This window comes from Calliphora vicina, chromosome 1 (genome assembly GCF_958450345.1).
Source record: "Calliphora vicina chromosome 1, idCalVici1.1, whole genome shotgun sequence".
Lineage (NCBI taxonomy): Eukaryota > Metazoa > Arthropoda > Insecta > Diptera > Calliphoridae > Calliphora > Calliphora vicina.
Genome location: NC_088780.1, coordinates 76,831,165 through 76,855,445, shown reverse-complemented (window position 1 = coordinate 76,855,445; position 24,281 = coordinate 76,831,165). Strand labels below are relative to the sequence as shown.

Sequence of the window (24,281 nt, the reverse complement as noted above, 5' to 3'; positions counted from 1 at the left end):
AATGCTTCTGGAAAAGGTCCACGTAATGTAGTACGGCTATCTAAAACATTGAATATCTCTTTGCACGGTTCCGTTATTCCATTTAGCGACCAAATAAAGTACCTTGGGGTAACTTTCAATAAACTATTTAAATTTAACCAATATGGAAGGATTTCCAAAAGTAAAGGATTGCGTATTAAGGGTATGTTTATGAAGTTACTTGTAAATAGACACTTGAGACAAAGGGCCAAGCTTTTAATTTACAAAGTATGCATTCGTTCTGCGGTGCTATACGGATTTCCGATATGATTTTCCATTTCTCCAACAGTTATGAAGGAGTTGGAGATTTTGGAACGTAGCTGTTTGAGGCTTTGTATTAACGCGAACTATGAAACTTTTGTCAAAAGATTTTCAAATTCTGTAATTTATAGCAGAGCAGATGTACAACCGCTCTCTTCGTATGCTCTGGTCCAACTTGGTAATTTTATAAATCGACTTGAAAATCACGACAACCATTTAATGACAATGGTTCTTAATTCGCAATCTGGATTTAATTGGTTTAACAGTCTTTACATGTCCCCAATTGGAATATTACATGAGGATTCTAAGTCTTTTACTAACATGCATGTATATCGTCTACCAGAGTTCTATTCTCATGCAATTACAGGCTCCAACAGGGGTTAAAGTTTGTTTTTCTTTGTATATATGTTTTATTAGTTTAAGCCTTAGTTTTAAGTTAACCACAGGATCTCACACATGACTATCAACAGTCATTGTAAACTTTTTTTTTTATATTTCGAGCAATATAATTTTTAATGTTTATTCTTTGTTGTATAACGTACCCGTCCAATTTATCTAAGCATGTAGCGTTATTTCAAAATTATAATGTCTTATATGTTTATTAAAACAATACAGTATAGTTTTAAGTTTTTTTGCATTCAAGGTTATCTTTATACAGCTGCTTTTTTGTGATCTAAATTTTAAGTCTCAATAAAAATTAAATTAAAATTACATATATTGTGAATTAAATACATATTTTATTAGATTTTAAATGTCACATTCATTGTTCTCTATTGTCTCATACTTAGAGATTGACTATAAATTTAAACATACGTACATACATTTTAACATAACATTCCATATTGTTCAATATTGCCTACAATTGTCCTTTGTCCAATGAAAATTTAAACTGTATTAGAACAAGAAGGTATACAGTAATTGTTGCAATTGACTAGAAAGAAATAGAAAATTAAATATATATGTATCTTATTAAAAGAAAACCTTAAATTTAAGTATATTTATGATTTTTTCCGTACACTGAGGAAAAACGACGTTGCAAAATCATTTTGACATCATACGGTGTCTCTTTTTTCGACACCGTACGTTTACAATTTGTAAACAAACGGGTACGAATCGACAACGCAATGTTGTTAAATTATTCGGGACGCATTTCAACGTGAGTTGCTTTTATAATTGTGTTTTAATTTTATTTACATTAAAATTTTTTAAATATTTTAATAAATAATAAAGTGTAATAGTGATGCAAACAAATGGTTCAAAAACTAAAATATAAAAGAATGTGTAATTGTGTTTGATTGCGAATTTGTGTTGATGCAGATGAACATACAGGCAGTGAAGATCCAGGCAGAGAAGACCACCGAATCCAGTGATGACATGCAACTCCAAATGGAAACTTATAGTTTTTATATTTAAGTATTTATAAGTATTGTATTAAAAAAAATTAAAAAATAAGGAAATTGTTATTTATATTAATTACCAAAAAAAATAGAATGGACAAATTGTCAGGTGTGAAATCGTACACGAACGGTGACAAATGAATTTTGACACCGAATGGTATCAAATCGTACACGGATGTGTTCATTTTTTCGCTGCGTGTACATTAGGGTGGCCCTTAATAAACGAAAGTTGGATTTTGGCCATTTTCAGCCCCAGTTTGGTGAACTTTAGTAAAAAATTCATCCTGAAAAATTTTTAGGTAAATAGGTTGGGGTTAAGACGTGCGGCAAGCCCTCTAAAGTTTTGAGATGCATTTACAAGGGGAAAATATGCATTTTTTAATTTTTTGTAAAAATTTGGCCATTAAAAAATTACTTTGCCATTTAATTTAAAATATTCGAAATGTGTACGTAATTTTCTTTCTAATGAGACATAAAAAACAGAAATTGGTCAAAAAATGTGAAAGTTATTAAAAATTCGCCAGGCCATTAACGTGTCTCAGGCAACTAGAACAAGAAAGTTAGGAACAAACCGATTTACCTAAAATTTGTTCAGGATTTTTTTACTAATGTTCACCAAACTGGAGGGTGAGAAATCCCGGGGTTTTCGGGATTTCTTAAATCCTGAAGCCCGGGATTTTTTTAATTTTAAATCCCGGGATTTTCATAAATAAATATTGGAAATTGTCATTTTGACATTCTTCATGCATTTTGACATTCTACATGCCCGAATATCGCTCTGGAAAATCAATTCTTGACATTTTTTTGTAAGTTATCTAACAAATCTCGATTTAAATCCACTTCAAACGAAATTGATTTTATCTCATATGAGGAGCTCGAACAAAATGAAAACATTTCGATTGCTCAAAGGCTAAAAGATATTGTTACGTTTTAACCTTTTCAAAACGTTGGTTTATTTTCTTTAATTAAATCGGATACTTTTGATTGCAAATAAAAGCCGTTAATAGTTTGAAAATTGTAACAACTCTTTATTTTTTTAAAATGTACAACAACAGAATTAAATAGTCACTCAATGTTTTTTATACACGTTTATAAATTCGCAGAAATACAGACACACTTTATAATGTACACGAATTCACTTGAAACCACTGCATTCAGTTGATGTTTATTCGAAATGCGTCTCTGATAATCTCACTAACGACTGCAACCTCTGCCACTATTTATAACACTAGATCTTTCTAATACATACGCCATCTGTGGTGTACTTTCTACAATGTTCTTCAACTGAATATTCGAATTCGAATATACGGTCGCAGCAAACAGCGTTGCCATACTTACGATCAATGGTCAACTGAAAGCTTTTATTCAATGTTAATAATGCCCACAGATATGTTACAGTTTGCTATTACAGCACTGCTATTTGAAAGCATTATGTTACTTTTAAATCGTTATATTTGAATTCAAGTACAATTTCGTAACAATATTATTAATAAATGTAAATAAAAATATCATGTTCTTTATCTACGAAGTGTCACTTTTAATACTCTCTTGCTCTCTCGTTACAAGTTTTTAAAGGTAAACGAACGGATTCCCGTAACTTGCAGTGATAATTTATACAAATTATCAAGTATACTACTAATGAAGATTTGCAACTTGCAAAATAAATAGATAAAAATTAATTCCTAAATAAAAAATTTACTTTCAATTGTAAAGACATAATTATGTACGTTTCTTTCTTATAATTTTCGGGATTTTAGATTTCCCGAAAATCCCTTTACCAAATCCCGATCCCTGTGACTTTCCAAAAATCAGATTAGCATCTCTAATTACAAAATTGTTTGAAATGTGTCGAAATTATGACTGCCGGAATCAATCGTTAAAGAAATTTCAAAGACGGAAACAAGGGAATCCAGTTCCAGGTTTCCCCCATTTTTTCCAGCGATGCATTTACAGATCGCATTTACACAGTAAATTCAAGAAACGATGAGAATATTTGCATTTGCTATTGGTCAACGTTCTTGGCCCAACAAAATTCCAAGATTTGCGAATGATTGAGTGAATTGTGTGTCAACGCTTGCGATTGTTGATGAGAATGGTACTCACTGGGAATCATAAGCGTAGCTAGACTATTACTCTGAGATGGGCAAGTGCACTTTCCAAATAGTAAAAATAAAACTAAAATCATAGAGAAACATAGAGCGAAAACTAGAAAAAAACTCAAACCAAAAGGACCGAATGGACTCGATTTTTTTTGTTAGTTAGACAACTAAATTACCAACAACATACAAAAGATTTCAGAGCAATGTCAGTTACGAATCCAAAAATAACAGATTTTCAATTTAAAAATTCAAAAAATAGTATATTTTTGCTGCTTTTTGGACAAAAAGGTGACATAACTCTTTTTTTTATTAAAAAACAACTTTCTTTAAGAACATATAACAATTTTATGTTTTTCTATAAAGTTTCTTTGCGGAGAACATTTTGGTGTAAAAACATGTCGTATTTTTCGAACATGTCGGCCCTACGCCCTTTGGAAATTGACCTATTTTTTTATAAAAATTTCAACTTTGGGCCACATGTTCTAAAATCCCAAAGCAGGGATCAGAAAACGGAAACCAGTTTTGGAAACCCTGATGTGTTCCCTATTTATCCCTAAAGTATTTTCCCAGCCCCGAAGGAAGGAATTCATATTTGTTCCGAGCTATATTTTTTTGTTTAGATAAGTTAATTTTTGGTCTTCAAATAAAATTTCAAGTCAATATCTCAATTAGATTCAAAAATATGCCACTTTATAACTCCGTCCTTCAAAAATATTGCACTTTTTCATACTAATTTTTTTTTATAAATTTTCTTAATATTTTATTCAACACAAATCATTGGTTCTGACTCAGTCACATTAAGAAAATTTATATCATGGACAGTGGCAGGCGCTCCAGTAGCGGTGAGTAGACTTACATTGCAAATTGGTTCCAGCGCTTTCTTTACTAAATCTGTTCTGATGATAGACTGCGACGCTCCCGTGTCCATTGTAAGGACGTGCTTCTGACCGCTGATGTACCAACTAGCAGTAAGATTGTTATTTTCCTGCTGTATTACTGATATGGAGATGGCAGGGCCGTCAGGTGTGGGTGTCAGATCCTGTCCCTCAGTGCTAGCTCGCTTTAAAAGTGACTCCTGTAATGCTTGATGATTCGCCCGCTGGTTGTGAAACATATCTGGTTCGCCTCCTTGGTCCTTTGCAGTTTCGATGAATGTGACCAATTTAGTTTTGGCTTTATTTTGTTTCTTACTTAAAGCCTTTAAAACTGCCCCTTTCATTCCTTTAATTCGTTGACTATATTTCTTTCATTTTCAGCGATAACGTCGATTTTCCACACATTACATATTTGGGGATTTGAAACTATCTTCGCTGTATCTTGTACCAGCGCGTATGAGACGGTTTTAAAGATTGATGACTTTGTTGTGGTACATACCGCATATTTTATCTCAGGATCGCGAAACCGTTCACAAATGCCTCTATCTTCAATTGTTCCAAAATCGGATGGTTCTTCCTATAAATAACTCGCGAAACCGTTCACAAATGCCTCTATCTTCAAATGCTCCAAAATCGGATGGTTCTCCCCATAAATAACTAAGCTGTAGCAAACGCTCGATTTCCATCGCAAAATCTTGTAGCGTCTAATTGGCTTTCTGCACTCTACCACTCAATTCCATTCTTTTTTATATTCACCACCGTACTTACGTTGTAGCGCATCCATTATGTCATCATAGCTATTTATGTTACTTACTGCTACGATTTCAAGAACTACAGCTGCATTTCCTTTTAAGGCCAAAATCAACTCCATAGCTTTTTCTTCACTGCTCCATAAATTTCTCTTGGCAACTGTATCAAATTGGAACTTGAAAACGTTAATTGGTGTGCTGCCATCAAAACTAGGAGCCTTTACTCAACTAGACTTCTGGAATAATTCGCATCGCTCCATCTTGGCATTGAAGATTATTGACTTTTATTTCTAGATCAGCGAAATGCAAACTCACACCACTACAGTTTTCAATGCTCATGCGAGACTGACTGTTTTTATACAATATGTGTGCTTGCGTACATGTGAACAGGGTTGTCAGATTTTTTTTACCTCCATCGCCAAAAGCTAAACGAAAAATCGCCAAAATATTTTTTTTTGAATTCTACATACATATTTGGTTGGTAAAATTAACATGTTTAGAACGGCCAATGCTAAGCCTTTAAAAATTCCAGCTGCATCGCATCTAAGTTTAATTGATATATGCTAATTTTGAACATTACAATTCATATTCCCCTGCAGATACTTTTGGATTTAAATAAAGTTAATGAATTTTGAACTACCGAAAATTTCCAAAATGTCTGAGTTTGAGTATTAAATGAAATAAATACACAAAAACATTCATTCACTCCCAGATTTCAGTTTGCTTTTAACAATTCCAGCTGCATCGCAATAATTGTAAACTTGTGGCCAAAAATCTAACAAATTTGTTGAAATTTCACCTTTAAAGATCTAAGTTTAATTTAACCATTACAATTCATATTCCTCTGCAGATAATTTTGGATTTAAATAAAGTTAATGAATGAATTTTGAACTACCGAAAATTTCCACATTTTAATATTGAAAATTCATTATATACTTTAAAAATAGTTATATTTTCTGGAAACTGTTTAAGCATTTCTTTTAAAAGTTTTTTAAGTACAAAAAACCATTTTCTTTTAAAATTTCTACATCATATACCTCCATTTTTATATTTTGTAATTCCGTTCCAAATTCTGTACCAAAATCGATAGATTCCAATGGCAGAAAAGAATCCGGCGAACCAATAGGCAATTTTAATGAGCATATTAAGTTATTAAGACGGCTTAAATATTTTAGAAGAAAAAATTAATATTGTTCAAACTATTTGATCGTGTATGCTACCTGCATCCATATGATCAGATAATACGTGATTAATTTTAATTATTGGGTTAATAAATATCAAAGAAATGAAATTATTTCAAGAAAAACAAATAATTTGTTAAAAATCGCCAAATAAATCGCCAACTAGTCTGTAAATCGCCAAAAAATCGCCATGTCGCCAATTGGAAATTTTGGTCGCCAAAGGCAATGAAAAATCGCCACGTTTGTCGAGAAATCGCCACATCTGACAGCCCTGCATGTGAAAACAAAAACAAGAGAGCTCATTTGCGAGCTCACTGCATTTCGCTGTTCTAGATCATGCAGTTTATGATCGACACCATTCTCTAAATCTGATACCTTCTTGTCAATGACATCCACTCTGCTGTTAATAACCTCAGACATTTCCTGAATTTTCTCATCTGTTGCTCTAGAGCATTCTTGAAGTTTCGCTTCCATTTCAGCTAAGTGTTTAATAGTTTCTTTGACTTCTGCTTTAACCTCAGCACGAAGTTTCTCGTTGTCGGCAAGAAGTTTTTCGTTGTTGACTCTAGAAGTTTCTTGAACTTCTCTAGAATTTTCCCGAACTTCAGCTATAACTTCCTTAAATTTTTCCATCATAGCAGCAAACATTGTGCTTAAATCCATGCTGCTTGTTGTTGCTCGTGCTGAAACTTCCATTTCTTTATACTCGAATTCATAAGCTCCGATGTCAATATCACGCCGCACAGTGGTATGAGAATAAAAAAAGAGGGAAATAAATCTGTCACTTCTTAACCCTTACTCCGATTTGAATAAAATTGCACATGCGCAAAGAGGAAGTGTAGTCGAGTTTAAGTTTTGAATTTGGACCTCATGAGCCCACCAGGAGCGGGACCAGTGGTTCCCAAAGTAGGACACCTCGGGTATGTTCAATTTTTAAAATGATCCTATTTCTTCGTCTGTGTTCCGATAAAAAAATTACACATATAGAATCTTCTCTTCGAGCACCACATATATAAATTATCTGCTAGTTGTTAAGTTTTCCCTAATTTATTTGGGAAAGAGTAAGGGTTTAGAAGTTACAGATTTATTTCTCTTTTTTTTATTCTCATACCACTGTGCGCCGCTTAAAGTCATCTATCAGCCTATTCTGCAATTCTGTTTTGTTGCCTGCTGTTGGTAGCTCCCACTTACTCAATTCTTTCTTGAGTTGTTCAACTTTTAGTTCTTCAAACTTCATGCTTATTATTTTGCAATCCCACTTCTGGCACCAATTGTTACGATTTACCTTTATAAAACAATATGTCAAATTCGGAAAAATCAAGCTTTATTAATTTTAAAAAGTATTTAGTATAGGTTTGTAGAAATCCTTCATGTAACTGTTTGTATAAACGATTTATTTTTTTTATCAATTTATATTGGCTAAAAATTCGTAATGCATGGGCGGCTAAATATTAAAATTAAAAACTTCACAATTTTTTTCCAAAATCTTAACATTTTTTGTTTTGATTCATTAAATTATTAAAATCATGTCATTTAAACTCGTTAAATTCGGATTAAATTTTTATATATCATCTTTTATCTTACAAAAACAATTACGGTTCTGTTTGTTTTCATTCTATTTGTTAATTAAATGATTTTTAGAATAAAAAATTGCCAAAATGCCGATAAATCGGCAAATCTGGCAACAGTATATACATATAATATCCGTTCCATGATTTTTTAACATAATGCAGTATTTTTTTAAATTTAATAATTATATGTTATTAAATTAAGTTATTTCCAAATCAAATGATTTCCATGATTTTTTTTTAACATAATGCAGTATTTTTTTAAATTTAATAATTATATCATGTTATTAAATTAAGTTATTTCCAAATCAAATATAATTAAATTACTGGAATTCAAATAAATATGAAATGCGGAAAATCTAAAAAACGGAAATTATGATTACGGCACGGGTCGCCGTAAACTAAAAGTGGTCAGGTTACAGTATTTAACAAGGGCTTTTACTGTTGCAAGATCACTTTTTATTTCTGCTGGTTATACTACCCAGAAACTGTTGTCCTCCAATCTTCCTCCATACGGGCCCATACTAAAGTTCATTAGATTTTTTTTTTTAATTTTTTAACATAATGTAGTATTTTTTTAAATTTAATAATTATTTCATGTTATTAAATTAAGTCACTTCCAAATCAAATATAATTTAATTACTGGAAGTCAAGTAAAGAAGTGGCCACTTAAAATCCATACACACTGTAATAGGGGGGTCAGACGGCATGTATTGCTTGTGTATTGGGGCATGTATTCGATACATATGGAATTCAACGTGTATGTCAAAATTCATGTTATACATACGATTCATAATTCCCACGTTCAAACGTACATATGTAATTGCCTGTGACATAACCTATATGTTTATTGTTTTTAACAATATATTTTTTTAAAACATTTTTAAATCACAATAAATATATTTAAAGCAATGAAACTTATTTTATTATGATTTTTCTTTACTCGTTTTTGTTTTGTTTTTTTTTTATTTTGCACTCACACAGTGTTGTATTTCAAAATACAACACTGTTATACACACGATTTCGATTTGTCTGATTTCCGTAGAAGACGGTTGTGTTTTTTTTCCTAATATAAGGAAATAAAATAAAAAGTTTTGTTACTTTAAATATATATTGTACACAAATCTTTATCTATAGTCTAAAAAAGACAATAAAAAACAATAAAAATTATCGTAAAAATTGAAAATATAAAAGAAAACCATCTAACAATTGTATAAAAGACAATAACAAAATAAATAAATAAATAAACTGTGATCAAGTGTAAACAAAACAAAGAGCATTAACAATATTACAGCAACTAGACCTCAAATTAAAACCACAAAATATACAAGTTCATTGAACTCTTATTTCTAAATTACAATATACCAATAAAATATTAAAAATAAAACAAATAAAATGAGTTACAACAACACCCCCGACGACAACAACCACAATAACAGAACGGAAAACCTCTCTGATGAGGAATTCAATAATGAGAATTTAGCAAATATTCTCAATGCACCAAAAAGAAGTAGAGAGGCTGCCCAAAGATCAATTATAGGTAATGTTACAAAAACACCAAGACTTTCAGTAACCGACTCTCCTTTCAAGCTCTTAACAATTGTTGATAAGAAAATTGATAAGAGATTTGATAACGTCCTCGCTACTATCAAATCCATGTTCGAAGAGAGTGAAGCTCGTATGGAAGCTCGCATGGAAACTCTGTTTAATAAAAGTTTTGATGAACTTAAGAGAAACATTGTTGACATTAACCTACGAGTAACAAAGCTTGAAACAGTGGCTGAGGAAATTGTTAGTCTGAAGGGTGAAGTTCAAAATTTGAAAACACAATTGCAGCGACAGGAGAATTCTATCGTTGCATCTGATTTGCGTATAAACGGCATACCATATAAGAAGGATGAGAATTTGTATGAAGTTTTTAAGTCCATATGTGATGTTTTAAATGTTTCCACACCAGCGATAAAATCATTATATCGTCTTCAAAACCACAATAACAAAGATCGGGACTACTCACCGGATGCCGTGGTAATGGTTAAACTCTGTTCTCCCTATGATAAAAACTTTATCTTAAAATGTCTGGCTAATTATCGGAGGGCGAATAGAACAGATCTCAAATTATGCCACTTTGGACTCGGTGGTGATCGACCGTTTTATATTAATGAAAATTTAACGACAACTAACCATAAAGTTTTAATATCTGCCATTGAACTTAAAAAACGAGGACTTCTAAAAGCTGCCTATACAGTTCGTGGTTTAGTCAATGTGAAGTTTAATGATAATGATGAGCCAGTTCGCATTGAGAGCCTTAAGCGACTTCAGGAGTTTTTTCCAGATCTTACTTTTGATAACTAAATGTTCAATTATTGTTTTGTTAACTTATTTTTGTCAAAATGTCATGCGTAATTATGTTTTATGTTGTCAAAATGTTATGCTAAACTTTGTTATATGTTCGTTTTTAATTGCTTTGTTATTTATATATTGTAATATTTTATTAAAAATTTTAATGATAAAACCTAATGACCACAAATTATATTTAAATTTATTTTTGATTTCCCTGCGTTGCGTTTCAAACAATATTAAAACACACTATGTCTTTAAATGACGATAGATTAACCACGAGTTCCACTGACACTACCTTTAATCTTATTCGGATTCTATGTAAACAAAAACCTGGTCTTAATATATGTCATATAAATGCACAGAGCTTAAACAATAAAATTGATGAATTCAGGTATATCTTCGAAAACTCGGGTGTTGACGTAATATGTGTATCTGAAACATGGTTTAGTGAAAAAGTGTTCGATAATATAATCGCTTTAAGTGGTTTCAAAATGTATCGTTGTGATAGGAGTACCCATGGAGGTGGTGTTGCCATATTTGTAAAAAAAGAAATATCAAGTAAATTTGTCGTTAAATCTGAATATGACGAAAAAGTTGAACATATATTTGTTGAAGTTCAGTCAATGGGAAATAAATTACTAATTGGTTGTATCTACAGGCCTAATAAAAGGATAGACCTTGATAATTTTCATACAAAACTTGAAAATGTAACTCTTAATTATGAAAATAATGTTCTATGTGGTGATTTTAACTCAGACATATTGAACGAAAGATATTTATTAGATGCCATGATGTCACTGGGATTGTTTACACCAAACTTACTAAATCCAACGCACTACACTGCCACAAATCAATCATTGCTGGACTTATACTTCGTCAGTTCCAAACAAAAAGTTTTACTGTATGACCAGATTTCCGTACCATGTTTCTCAAAGCATGATTTAATTTTCCTTAACTACAATTTTATACCTCAATATTCGAATGAAAATAATATGTACTATGATTTTAAACATATGGATTATAACGTTTTGTTCAATGAGTTAAACAATGCAGACTGGAATTCTATATATTATATGCCAGAAGTAGATAGTCAAGTAAACTTCCTAGAAGAAAATCTTGCTGAAATATTTAATAGAACTGTACCATTGAAAACTGTATCACACAAAAATGCTAAACCCTGGTTTAATGGACAAATCAAGACAAAAATTCAGCAGCGTGATTACGCTTTTAAATGTTGGAAACGCTTTAAAACTGATGACCTACATAGTGAGTACACAAATGCACGAAAAGAAGTGAATAAACTAATTAAATGCGCAAAATCCTCGTACTACTCTAATTTATTTTCTTCTGCAGTAGGAACAAAAAAAACGTGGAGAATTATTCGCGATATTGGCATCAGCAAATCACAAGATGCAAATTCTTCGGATGTTGATGTTAATTTGTTAAATGAGTCTTTCACCAAACTTCCTAATATTAATGCTAATCCAAACTATTATTCCAGTGTAAGACCTATAAGTTCTACAAGACTATTAAATTCGTTTTCTTTTAGATGTGTTACTCAAGCTGATGTATTTAAAGTATGTCTTAGTATAAAATCGAATGCAGTTGGTCCTGATAATATTCATCCTAAGTTTTTTAAGGCTGTTCTTCCTGTAATATTACCTCAACTAACACATGTCTTCAACACAATTATAACTAAAAGTGTTTTTCCGCTAAATTGGAAATGTGCTAAAATTATACCCGTACCCAAAAATAAGAATGATTATCGTCCTATAGCAATACTTTCTTACTTATCAAAAGTACTTGAAAGGTTATTGTATGAACAAATTGCTGATTATGTATGTGCTAATAGCCTTCTAACAAATAGGCAATCAGGGTTTCGTCCTAAACATAGCTGCATTACCGCTCTTATTGATGTGTCAGAAGAAATTCGAGGCTATATTGACAGTGGTAATATTGCGTTCTTAGCGCTTTTGGATCATTCTAAGGCATTTGATATGGTCAACCATAATATGCTATGTATGAAACTAAATACTCTGTTTAATTTTAACTCATCTGCAACCTGTCTTATGTCCTCTTATCTCGAAAATAGATACCAAAATATAAAAGGCCAAATATCTAACCTGCTACCTGTAACTAAAGGCGTTCCGCAAGGATCTTGGGACCTCTCCTTTTCTCGGTATACATAAATGACTTACCTCAACAATTGTCATACTGCAAAATCCATATGTATGCAGATGATGTACAACTATATCTATGTAGCAGCACCAGCAGCATTGATTAAAAATTCATCAATGGGCTATTTCGAATGGGATTTGCTTAAATCCTACAAAATCCAAATGTTTAATAATTTCTCGTTCTACTCAAACGCATATTGTTCCTGACGTCATTCTTAATAACCAACGAATTGAAATTGTTAATAAAACAAAAAACTTTGGAATAATCTTCAACTCTTCCCTTACTTGGTCTGATCACATTATCACCGCTGCAGGTAAAACATTTTCAATGCTTCGCGCACTATGGAAAACCCAGCATCTGACTCCAGTACATATACGAATGTTGCTAGCTAAAACTTATCTGCTTCCAACACTTTTATATGGTTGTGAAATTTTCGCTAGTTCTGATTATCAAAGCAGTAAAAAATTAAATAATGCGTGCAACTCTATATTGAGATATATTTTTAATTTGAGAAGATCGTCCCACTTAACACCGTATGAACGTAAAATTTTTGGAGTACGTTTTTGTGATCTTCTAAAAATAAGAACATTATTACTCATGCAGAAAATCATATTTACTAATGAGCCATCATATTTGTTTAATCGACTATCCTTCATCCGCTCTAGAAGAAACAATAATTTAATTCAAATACGACATTACAAACTAGTGTCTGAATGGCAATTCTTAATTCATTGCATTCGTCTCTGGAACTCGCTACCGTCATTTATTCAATTTGAAAGCAATGCAACGCAGTTTAGGAAATCAATTTTTAGTTTGTATAATTAAATTGACCTCATGAAATTTATATAAATTTGTCTAAATTCTTAGATTTGAAATAATTGTATTTTTAAAATAATAATAATTCACTATTTACTACTTACAATAAACTCATCCTGTACTTTAATTATAAGATTATTAGTCTTGTTGTATGGGAAAACAAAATAAATAAATAAATAGAACATGCTCTAATTGCCAAAAATGTCACGAGTAATACACATGTATTTTACATACACAAAGTTTCATATGGATCACACGGTATGTATATGTTTACATATGGAAAAATGTCCCAATACATGGCACAAAACACAAGCAATACATGCCGTCTGACCCACCTTTAATCATAACAACGCCCCCGTTATCAAAATGGAAAAAGATTTACATATGTTTTTAACAACAAATCTATCGTTATTCTACAATGAATTGCAATTCATTATGTTTAGTTTTAAAAAGTGTAGACACAATGGAAAAAGAAGCTAGAGAAAAAAATTGTGCACAAATATCTAGAAAATCCGACTTTGTCGGGTTATAAGATAGCCAAAATCTGATTTTCGGCAGATATCAGATCAAAAATTGTACGTCTCGGCAGCTCGAGATTGTGTGGCCTTTAAATATGAATACGTAAAATTGAACAAAAATATTAATTTGGCAGGCAATCCGCAGCTGCGTTTTTAAGAGTCAAGCTTTTCAGATATGTTTTTAAAGAAATTTCAGAATTATATATAAAAATAGAGTTTGGAAAAGCGATTGTTGTCATTTATAAGACATCACACATCTGATACAAAGTTTTAGCCAAGTTGTCATTACTCAAATACAACTATAAAGTGGAATAATGAGAATAATATTGATATTAGACCAAAACACATCAATTAAACAAATTGCCCAAATCACAAAGTATACAGAGGTGTAAAATTTGACAGTTCAAAAACACTAAAATCAGCAATTTTGAAATTATTTCGATAGAAAAAGAAAACAAATTTACGGTTTAATACAGACAGTGCGTTAAAACAAACAACACTATATAATGCTATTTTGTAAACAAAACAAGAAAATGAAAATAAATTTTGTGCAAACTTTTAAAATGTTTTGTTTTAAAAAGTTTTAATTGTTTATAAATGTGTGTGTGTTTTATTAATTTATAAATATATTATGTTTTTGTTATCGTGTTTCTCGCTAAAACATAAAACCAAAAGAAAACCATAAAAACTATCTAAAAAATAAGCACAAAACCAAACCAGTTGAAATTGTTTCGAGCGAAAGAGACAAATATATTTTTTTGCCGTGTCGCCTCTGTATACTTTGTGCCCAAATATTCGTCCAATCGATATATATTGGGCAATTGTTAAACGTAAAAAGAGTACAGGTACAGTAAATAACCAGATTTTGATGAGAACAAAGTGGAATAAATATGTTGGAATAGCGGTAGAAGTGGGAAGAAAAGTTGTGCAGCTATTAATGGGAGGCATAAGAACAAAAACCAGAAAATTTATTCGTAATAAAGACACATAAACCGACAGTTATATTTTTTTTAAAGCTTAATAAATTACCTTTAATTTCATGTATAAAATGTTAACATATGTTGTTTCATTTAAAAGTTATGATCGCTTTAATACGTACAGATTTTAAGTGGCCACTTCTTTAAATATGAAATGCGGAAAATCTAAAAAACGGGAATTATGATTACTGCGCGAATTCATTGACTAAAAGCTGGACAATCCCATATTAAAATAAATTAATAACAGCTACATAAATTATTACCACATATATATTTTTACTCAAAATAACTGTTTAAATCTTAATTACTTTGAATTTTGTATGGTTATTTTTTATTAAAGTAAAAAATTAAAGTGACACCTCTGAATTATAAATCAGCTGTTTACTTTGAAGTTGTCGTCTTTAAAAGACTTCAGCAGCTGCCGCATGACTGCAACTTCAGTCAGCAGCATTTGAATTCATGTGTTCTTGAAGCCTGCTGTCTTCAATGTGTTTAATGCATAAAACGTATCTGCTATGCAGTGGAACAGACAGTTAGAAATTGGCGATTTATTTCAAAAAAAATTTTGTTCAAGGTAGAATTACTGAAAATAATGAACCGAAAATTGTAACGATTTTACCTCAACACATCATGTCTCTAAAGGACGGCGCTACCTAATAAACCGGCTAAGCTCGTCGTTGGGGTGTGTTCTTGTCCCTCAGAAGCCATGATCAAAACTCGTTACATCGAACTTTACTTTAGGTAGCTAATCTCAAAATAGTAATGGTATTTTAGGAAAGAAGAAAGAAGTATATTGTTGATAATAATTGGGAATGGTTTAAGATGTTAGATCAACAAAGGCAATAACAAAATTTCAATGCCATCCCAAATAACATAGTAACATAGTGTAATAAAAAGAAAAATATGTAAACTTACATTTTTTTATCCCACGAAGTCTGCAAGCGCTCGTAGACGGCTGTGAGTTTGCTTTTCAAATTTGAAATTTTTAAAATTTGTATACTATTATATTGTTAGTGTAAATTTATGAGAGAGAATGCCCAATATGGAGTTTAGTGTTTATGAATGAAATTTTATGACATTTATGTTTGTAAATTTGTGTTAGTGTTATGAAAAGTCAAAATGTGGAATCTGTTTTTTATTTTGGTTTTGAAATATTTATGAATGAAAATGCAATACAATTATGTCATTTTCATTTAAATCTTACTTAAGGTGACCATATTAAATTTTATATTTTTAGAAAACAAACTATATTAATTATTGACAAATATGTTATTAGAGCATTATTATAATGAATTTATGAATTTAAACAAAATTTAATCAAAAAGCAAGATGAAAAATTATAGTTATTTATGAAAATTAAGATTAGGAAAATTAATAAAAGTTATTTTAATATTAATATTGGTAATTTTCAAAATTTAATGAGCAATAAATGACGAGTATTGAGAAAATACTACTGATTTAGAATAATTTTGATTATGAAAGATATAAATTTTAAACCAATGCCAAAATAGATGGATTTTATGAAGCAATATTGCTATATATAAGTAAACTGCAGGAAATTAGGTAAATGGAAATTTTGTCACACAAAAAAAAATGTGTATTTGATGGAAAATTAAGTGGAAACCAACTTGGTGTTGGATTTTCCACACTTCGATTATTGATTATATAATTAGCCTTCAGGAAACAAACACACGGATTGAATATATAATGTTTGATAACCGTCAATAAAAATTGTGTTATTCTTGGTCAGAATTATCCTTCAGGAAACAAATAATGCACAAGGACTGAATATATATGTTATCTTGAAATTCGATAATGTAAATTGTATTATTCTTCGACACACGCATCCAAATCTATGAAAAACAATATAAAATTTCAAAAAAAATAAAAGAAAAGTCCTCGAACCGTTATGAATATGTCCTTACCAGTATTATAATCAAAATTTATCGTTTAATAAAAAATCCTTTTTTCCTTCAAAATTATTTATTGCACTAATAAAAGTAACTTCAACCGTTTCCTTTAATTTTCAATATACATATGAATTTCAAAATTTTCAATTTTCGTTTTTTCTTTCCAATAAATCCTAAAGCCTACTTTCGTCAATTTCAAAAAAATAATATAAAAAACCAAAAAAAAAAATATAAATTATACACTCAAATAATTTTGTCAATACTAATGTTTTAAGGTCGACATCACAAAGCAGATAAAGTTTTAGAGCAAACGCAAAGCTTTATCTGAAAAAAGTCGAAAACAATATCAATCCAATACCAGAAAAAAAATTATTTTCCGTTCAAATCCACATATCCTTGATATGATAAATGCCAGTGTGACCACCAATAATATCTTTCAACTCGTAATTTACTCGACCAATCCTTCTTTTGACGACCGCTTTCACTCCTCTTGGAGCAAGTTTCGAATTGAAGTTTTTCACAAGAGAACTTTGAGAAAAATGTCTTCTTATTACCAAACTCGCGATGACGGGATCTTAAATTGTAAATTCTTGCGTTCTTGTCATAAGCTTTCTGTATTTTAGATTTTATTGAATCACAAAGAAGAGTAAATTCATCTTGTCTTTCTAATTTAGTATCAGTTTCAGCTAAAAGTTCTAGATTTCTTAAAATTTTATAATCGTGACCATGATTAATCATACTTTGACCAAAAACTAATTCATAAGGGGAGCGTCCCGTGCTTTGATGTACACTATTTCTAATAGCACAATTAATACTGCTCAAATAAGTATCCCACTGTTTCTGATCCTCTCTAATATACGATCGGAGAGCCTCATTAATGGATCTGTTCACCCTCTCACTAGCATTAGCCTGTGGGCTATAAACAGCCGTACAAATATGATTAATTCCAAATTTCGACAAACAATTTTCAAATTCCCTACTTTTAAATTGGCTACCGTTGTCGGTAACAATCACCTCCGGTACGCCAAAACAATTAAAAATATCGTTCTTTAAATGATTCACTATTGGTCTAGATACAAATTTCCTCAATGGTATTAAAAAAGTAAATTTTGAAAAGTGATCCAAAATAATTAATATACCGATATTTCCGTTTCTCGTCCTTGGAAAAGGTCCTATAAGGTCCAAGTATAATCTCTGAAATGGTCTTTCAGATTCAACCTTTTGACCTAAAGGAGGTCTAAGTATAGTATTTGGAGGTTTCGAGGTTTTACATAAATCGCAATTTGTGACGTAATCCTTTACATCGGCAACCAGTTTAGGCCAATAGAAAAATTTACGTATACGTTGAGCTGTCTTAGCTATACCTCCATGAGCAGCATTAGGAATGTTATGAGCTGCGTATAAAACTTGTCTTCGTAATTCACTAGGAGCTAATAATTTCCAGGAAGATGATTGATCTATTGCGCCATTAGAAAAGTCTGTTCTTTTATAAATAAATCTATCAACAATTTTGTAATCAGGAAATTCATTCTGACAAAATTCTTCTCTCCATTTCGAGTATTCTGGTCCTTCAAATGCTTCAGAATCCAAATCTATTGATGGTAAAACTTCTAATTCAATTTCATATATAGTCAATTCATTTTCAAATGCCCGTGATAATGCGTCGGGGACAACATTATCTTTCCCTCCACGGTGATCTATTGTAAATACGAAACCCTGTAATTTCAGAGCCCATCTCGAAAGACGACCTGCTAAATCTTTTTGCCTCATCAGCCACTTGAGACTAGCGTGGTCCGTAATTACTTTAAATTCCTGTCCTTCTATGTAGTATCTAAATTTCCTTATAGCTAGTATCACCCCAAGGCATTCTAATTCGGTAATGGAATAATTCCTTTGTGCCTTATTTAATTTTTGTGACATATATGCTATAGGACGTTCATTACCTTCATTATCAGTTTGAGCCAATACAGCTCCTGCACCATAGGTACTAGTGTCACACTGAAGGATAGAGGGTTTCGTAAAATCAGCATGAACCAAAACAGGTGCCGTTGTCAACTTATCCTTCACTATATCGAATGATCTTTGAGCCTCATCTGTCCATTTAAATGTCTTATGTTTACTCAACAGTTCAGTTAAGGGAAAGGATATTGTTGCGTAATCGTCGATAAATCGGCGGTACCACCCAGCCATACCCAAAAATTGACGTAACTGCCTAACTGACCTTGGTGCCGGGAACTCGGAATAGCCTTAACTTTACCAGGATCGACCCTCAGGGATCCTTCACCAACAATATACCCTAAGTATTGAACATTCTTAATGGCAAAACTACTCTTATTTATATTTATAGTTAAATTTGCCTTACGAAGTTGTGAAGCTACTTCTTGTAAATGTTTCAAATGTTCGTCAAAGTTTTCAGATATTATCAGTAAGTCATCGAGGTAAACAAATACATTAGATTTCAAATAATATGGAACGACTACGTCCATAAGTCTGCACATTGTCTGTGGTGCGTTACACAATCCAAACGGCATCCTTGTAAACTGGTACAATGGCCGATTAGGGATTGTGAATGCCGTCTTTGGTTTAGAAGATTCGTCCAGTTTTATCTGCCAAAAGGCATCTTTCAAATCTACTTTAGATATGAAATAAACAGGAGGAAGTCTTGAAATGAGTCCGTCAATATTTGGTATTGGGTACGAGTCCTTTGCAGTCACGGAGTTTAATTTTCTGCTATCTACACAAAAACGTACCTTGCTGATGACCACGATGACCCAGAACATTCCTCAATAACACCTAAATCGATCATACGGTCTATCTCCTTACACAACAATTTCTCCCTGGCAGGAGATATAGGATAATATCTCTGTTTAATGGGTACGGCGTCACCTGTATCTATTTTGTGTTCTAATAACGAAGTGCATCCTAGTCCGTCCCTTTCCGAGTTCGGAAATGAATCCACAATAGCCTTTAGCTGTCGTTCCTGTGTAGCATCAAGTGGTATCTTACTCATGTTCGTATCTAACACAACCTCATTAATAGTATTTTCCATCGATAATCTAATACCAAATTTCTCCCAAAAATCAATTCCGCATATCATGTTCTGTGCTATTGTTGGAATCACTAAAAATTCGAATTGTTCTTTCCTACCATTATGAGATATTACTAAATTTACTGAACCTACAACATTTTGCCTGGTTCCATCTGCAGTTCGAACTTTACCACAACATCTTTGTAATTTTCAGATTCGATGATGTCCTCCCCTAACTTCCCACCAATCTCCAGTAAAATGTATGGTCGATTGTCATCGTTTTTATTTACTAATGAGGAAATCGTATATTCGTCATATAATTTCCGTTGCTTATAATAATTACGAATCCTTTTAGCGGATCTAGATGGTTTATGTGTATCTATATTTTTCCTCATATAATCTTTAATTTGAAGATGGTCTTAATATGGAATGAATATATTGTATGTCAGGGGCCTATTTCACTAAACTACAATTCTACAAGTTTACAAGATACAATTAAAAGTCTAATTCTTACAAGTGCTGTTGAATTGTGTTTCATCAACAGGGCAACCAAAAATATGCTCTAAAAAAAGTGTTTTATGCGCATAAAATATGCACTTAAAAATGAAAAATATGCTGTTGAAATATAAAAAATATGCACTTAAAAATAGTTGGCTATTGTTTGATTTCAATGTTTTATTAAAAATAATATAAGTAAATAAAAATTTGTTTAGTAATTACATAGTTGCATAATATTGTAGGGAGAGGATATTAAGAATTTCTCGAAATGTTTCTATTATACATAATGCTTTAAAATCTTTATAATTTGAATTATGTTTCAAAATCGCTATAGAGAGCGTTTGTAATTGTTTGGTAAAAACTTGCAGTGGATTTTGGAGCACTTGTCATATATGAAGATTAACATCTAAATTTGACTTCCAAAATTTAAACAGAATTATCTAAAAGCCTTACAATAGTGAAATGATTTGTTTTCTTTAAAACTGCTTAAAAATAAATTTTTATTATTGGAACTCAAAATATTTAATTCAAATATATGGAAACTAAGATCCCTTAAGTCAATGAAAATTTAATGAAGATAAGTCGGTTATGGGTACTCTATTTTTTTTCTTTAAGTAGCTTAGGCGAATTATCATTGTACCTTAACAAAATTGTAAAATATAGAAATGAAAAATTACAATACAAGCAATAAAATTATATTTAGAAAACAAAATACTGGAAATAAAGAAAATATGCAACAAAAATATGCAGTTATGAGTTAAATATGCAAAAATATGCTATAAAACGCAAAATATGCAGTAAAGAACAAAATATGCAAAAATATGCACTAACAAATCGATGCCAAAATTCTTATAATTGTCTGAAACGGATAAATAACTAACTCATATATTTATACGACGCACAGCAAAAAATATGATTTTGCATATTTTTGGTTGCCCTGTTCATCAACATTTTCACAACACTTGTAGCTTTTTGCACTTGTAAACTACAATTTCTACAATTACAAGTTCTTGTACATATATATTGTGATATTAATTTTACAATTCTTATTTATTTTTTTACTCAAAATGCAAAAATATCATATAAAAACGCAATATAACATATTTCAATAATATTTCTTATATAAAAAATATTTTTTTACCCGAATTTTTTTTCATAAAAAAAAATTAAAAAACCAAAAAATTTTTTTTTAAATTTAAAAAACTAAAATTTAAAAAAAAAAAAAAAATTAATTTTACCTAAAAAAATTTTAAATTTGTATTTTGAAGTATAATTTGGTGAAGAGTATATAAGATTCGGCATAGCCGAATATAGCTCTCTTACTTGTTTGTACCCAATCTATCGAAAAATGTACAAGTAAGAAAGAATAGTCTGTGAAGCCCGACCATATGATACCAATACATCAATCGCCTTAAAATTAGGTGGCATAACTTCTGTATATATGAAACCTATTTAATAGTAAACAAAATAAATAAATAGTTACTTTAATATAGAAAGCCCCTAATTCGTGTTCTTTATAAGCCCAGATTTTTGATAATTTCGATAAATTTATTTTCATCATATATCATATGATGAAAATAAATTCGGCTTAATATTAAAAATTTTGGATTTTGTGTTTATTTTAACTAATTTTTATTAAAAAATAGTAAAAATCAAATTTTATTTAAATTTATCATTCACTTGTAACTTGTAAAAATTTTTCTGAGGGTCTCCGTCGACCCTAAGCTCTTTTTCTACAATTCTACAAGTTTACAAGTGCAAATTTAGTTTAGTGAAACAAAACCATTTGTAGAAGTATGACTTGTAGACTTGTGACTTGTAAAATTCACTTGTAGCTACAAACTTGTAATTGTATTTTGATGAAACGCAATTATTCACAAGTTCACAATTTTACAGGCAAAAACACTTGTAATTGTGAACTTGTAGCTTAGTGAAATAGGCCCCAGGTTGTAAATCATAATTTGCATTTAATTTCTTGGATGCCCGTTCTTCGATGATCGGACATCCTTTTGCAAGTTTCCCCGTTTTCCAGAACAATTACTACATTGTGGTCTGTATATTTCCCTTAACCCACAGCTGTAACAAAAAATTTTTCTAGGTTCAAGACAGTCCATGAAATTATGACCTAATTTTTCACAATTCCAACACTTTACAGTTTTCTGAATCACACAAACTTCCGTATCGATATCATCAGCCTCAGATTTATCCTCAATCTCACAATCTATTTCTGAAATTTGGGCTTTAGGACATAAGCGTTTGAAATTACTGGCAGATGTTATGTCATTAACAAATTTTTCATGCCTTCGAACAGCTTTCCTCAATTGGGACACATGCGTTATTTCCAGGTGTAATATTTCGTGTCGAATTTCGGGATTTAAGTTACGTAAAACTGTTTCACATAACTCCTGATCTGACAAAGGGGACTTTAACTTATCGCACAAAATCATGACAGCTTCAAAATATTCGTCAAAAGTCTCAGATTTCCTTTGTTTTCTTCGTCGAATATCATCTATTACATCAAAATCGGTATAAAAATATTTATCTTTATTCAAGTAAGGTCTCACAACTACGGTGATATCTCCAATACCACTGTAATGCTTTGCCTTCTAAATAGTATGTGAGCGTGCTTACACAATGCGTCGAAATTTACCCTTAAGTTAGTACTTGTCAAAGTGTTCACCCTATATATAAATTCATCTACACAAATATCTGCCGAATTACCAGTAAAGCGCAACCTCCAGTTCTTAATTATATTCAAAATCTTCTCTGAGTGTACATCGACTTCTAAAGGAATGTCAGCCGGAATTGGAGAAATCGCATCTTGTCTCAAATTCATGTTATGTTCATTCGAGTTGGACCCAAAATTATTATCAATCATAAGGTTCCTAATCTCACTCGACAAAATACTTAACATTTCATTTCTAAATTCACCCAAAGAATCCGAAACTATCTGTCTTAAGGCCCAACTATAATATGCATACACTAGCTTAAGTCAGCTTAAGCAAATGTGCGAATACATATAAAACGTATGTGACAAACTATAATGTACTTAAGAGAGTTTCGTCAAGTTTCGTCGAATTTTATTTGCTTAAGCAAAGTGCGAAGCTGGTCGCACATTCCGTACGGAATCAGCTGTTTATTTATTTTATACAAAGAAAATAAAGAAATAAATGAAAAGGATGAAGAAAATTTATATATTTTGATAAAATAATAAGAAATACGTATTTTTTTAATTGCAAGTTGCACATAAATATTCAAATGGGGCTAAATAGTTTTGAATGCACGTAAGTACATTATAGCCACCTAAAAGTTTCTTTGAATTTCCTTAAGCATTTGACAGACTTTTCGTTCGGTTTTGACATTACCTTAAGCTAGCTTATGCATATTATAGTTGGGCCTTTACTCTACCGTCATCCATATTTGACCGAATGTCTGTATCAGTTTCAAGATTTGCCACCCTTCGCTTCTGTTGTCGAGTCACAGGTCCTTTCGCAATAGCTCCTCGAGATTCGTCTACTGTCACATCCGCTACATCGTCTTCATCTGTTGGCACATTTAAATTGTCCTACTGCGTGCTATAGGCATCTTGAATTGTCAAATCAATTAAATATAAACAAAATACAAGGCTAATGAAAACTGCACTTAAAAAAAAAATTTAAAATAAGGAATCTATATAGTAAAAAAAATGTTTATTAAGAACCTCCCTCAGAATGAGTCAAATAACTATAAATAATAAAAATCGAAAATTGACGTGCACACAAAAAGTTAAAATATATAATTCTTTAATTTACTACTGAGTGAAGTCCAAAAGTAAAAGTAAGTAAAATAATGAAATAATAAAAAAAAATATATACATTATCAACAATAT

General features: G+C 31.2%; 1 protein-coding gene across 1 annotated transcript in view; it reads right to left on the bottom strand.

Annotated features, from left to right (window-relative positions):
* Positions 1-1,135: 1,135 nt before the first annotated feature.
* Positions 1,136-24,281, bottom strand: part of LOC135963216 (gustatory and odorant receptor 21a-like) — a 158,226-nt gene continuing 135,080 nt past the window's right edge. The window contains exon 4 of the mRNA XM_065514982.1: positions 1,136-1,210. Within this exon, the coding sequence (XP_065371054.1) occupies positions 1,136-1,210 (75 nt within the window). The remainder of the gene's footprint in view (positions 1,211-24,281) is intronic.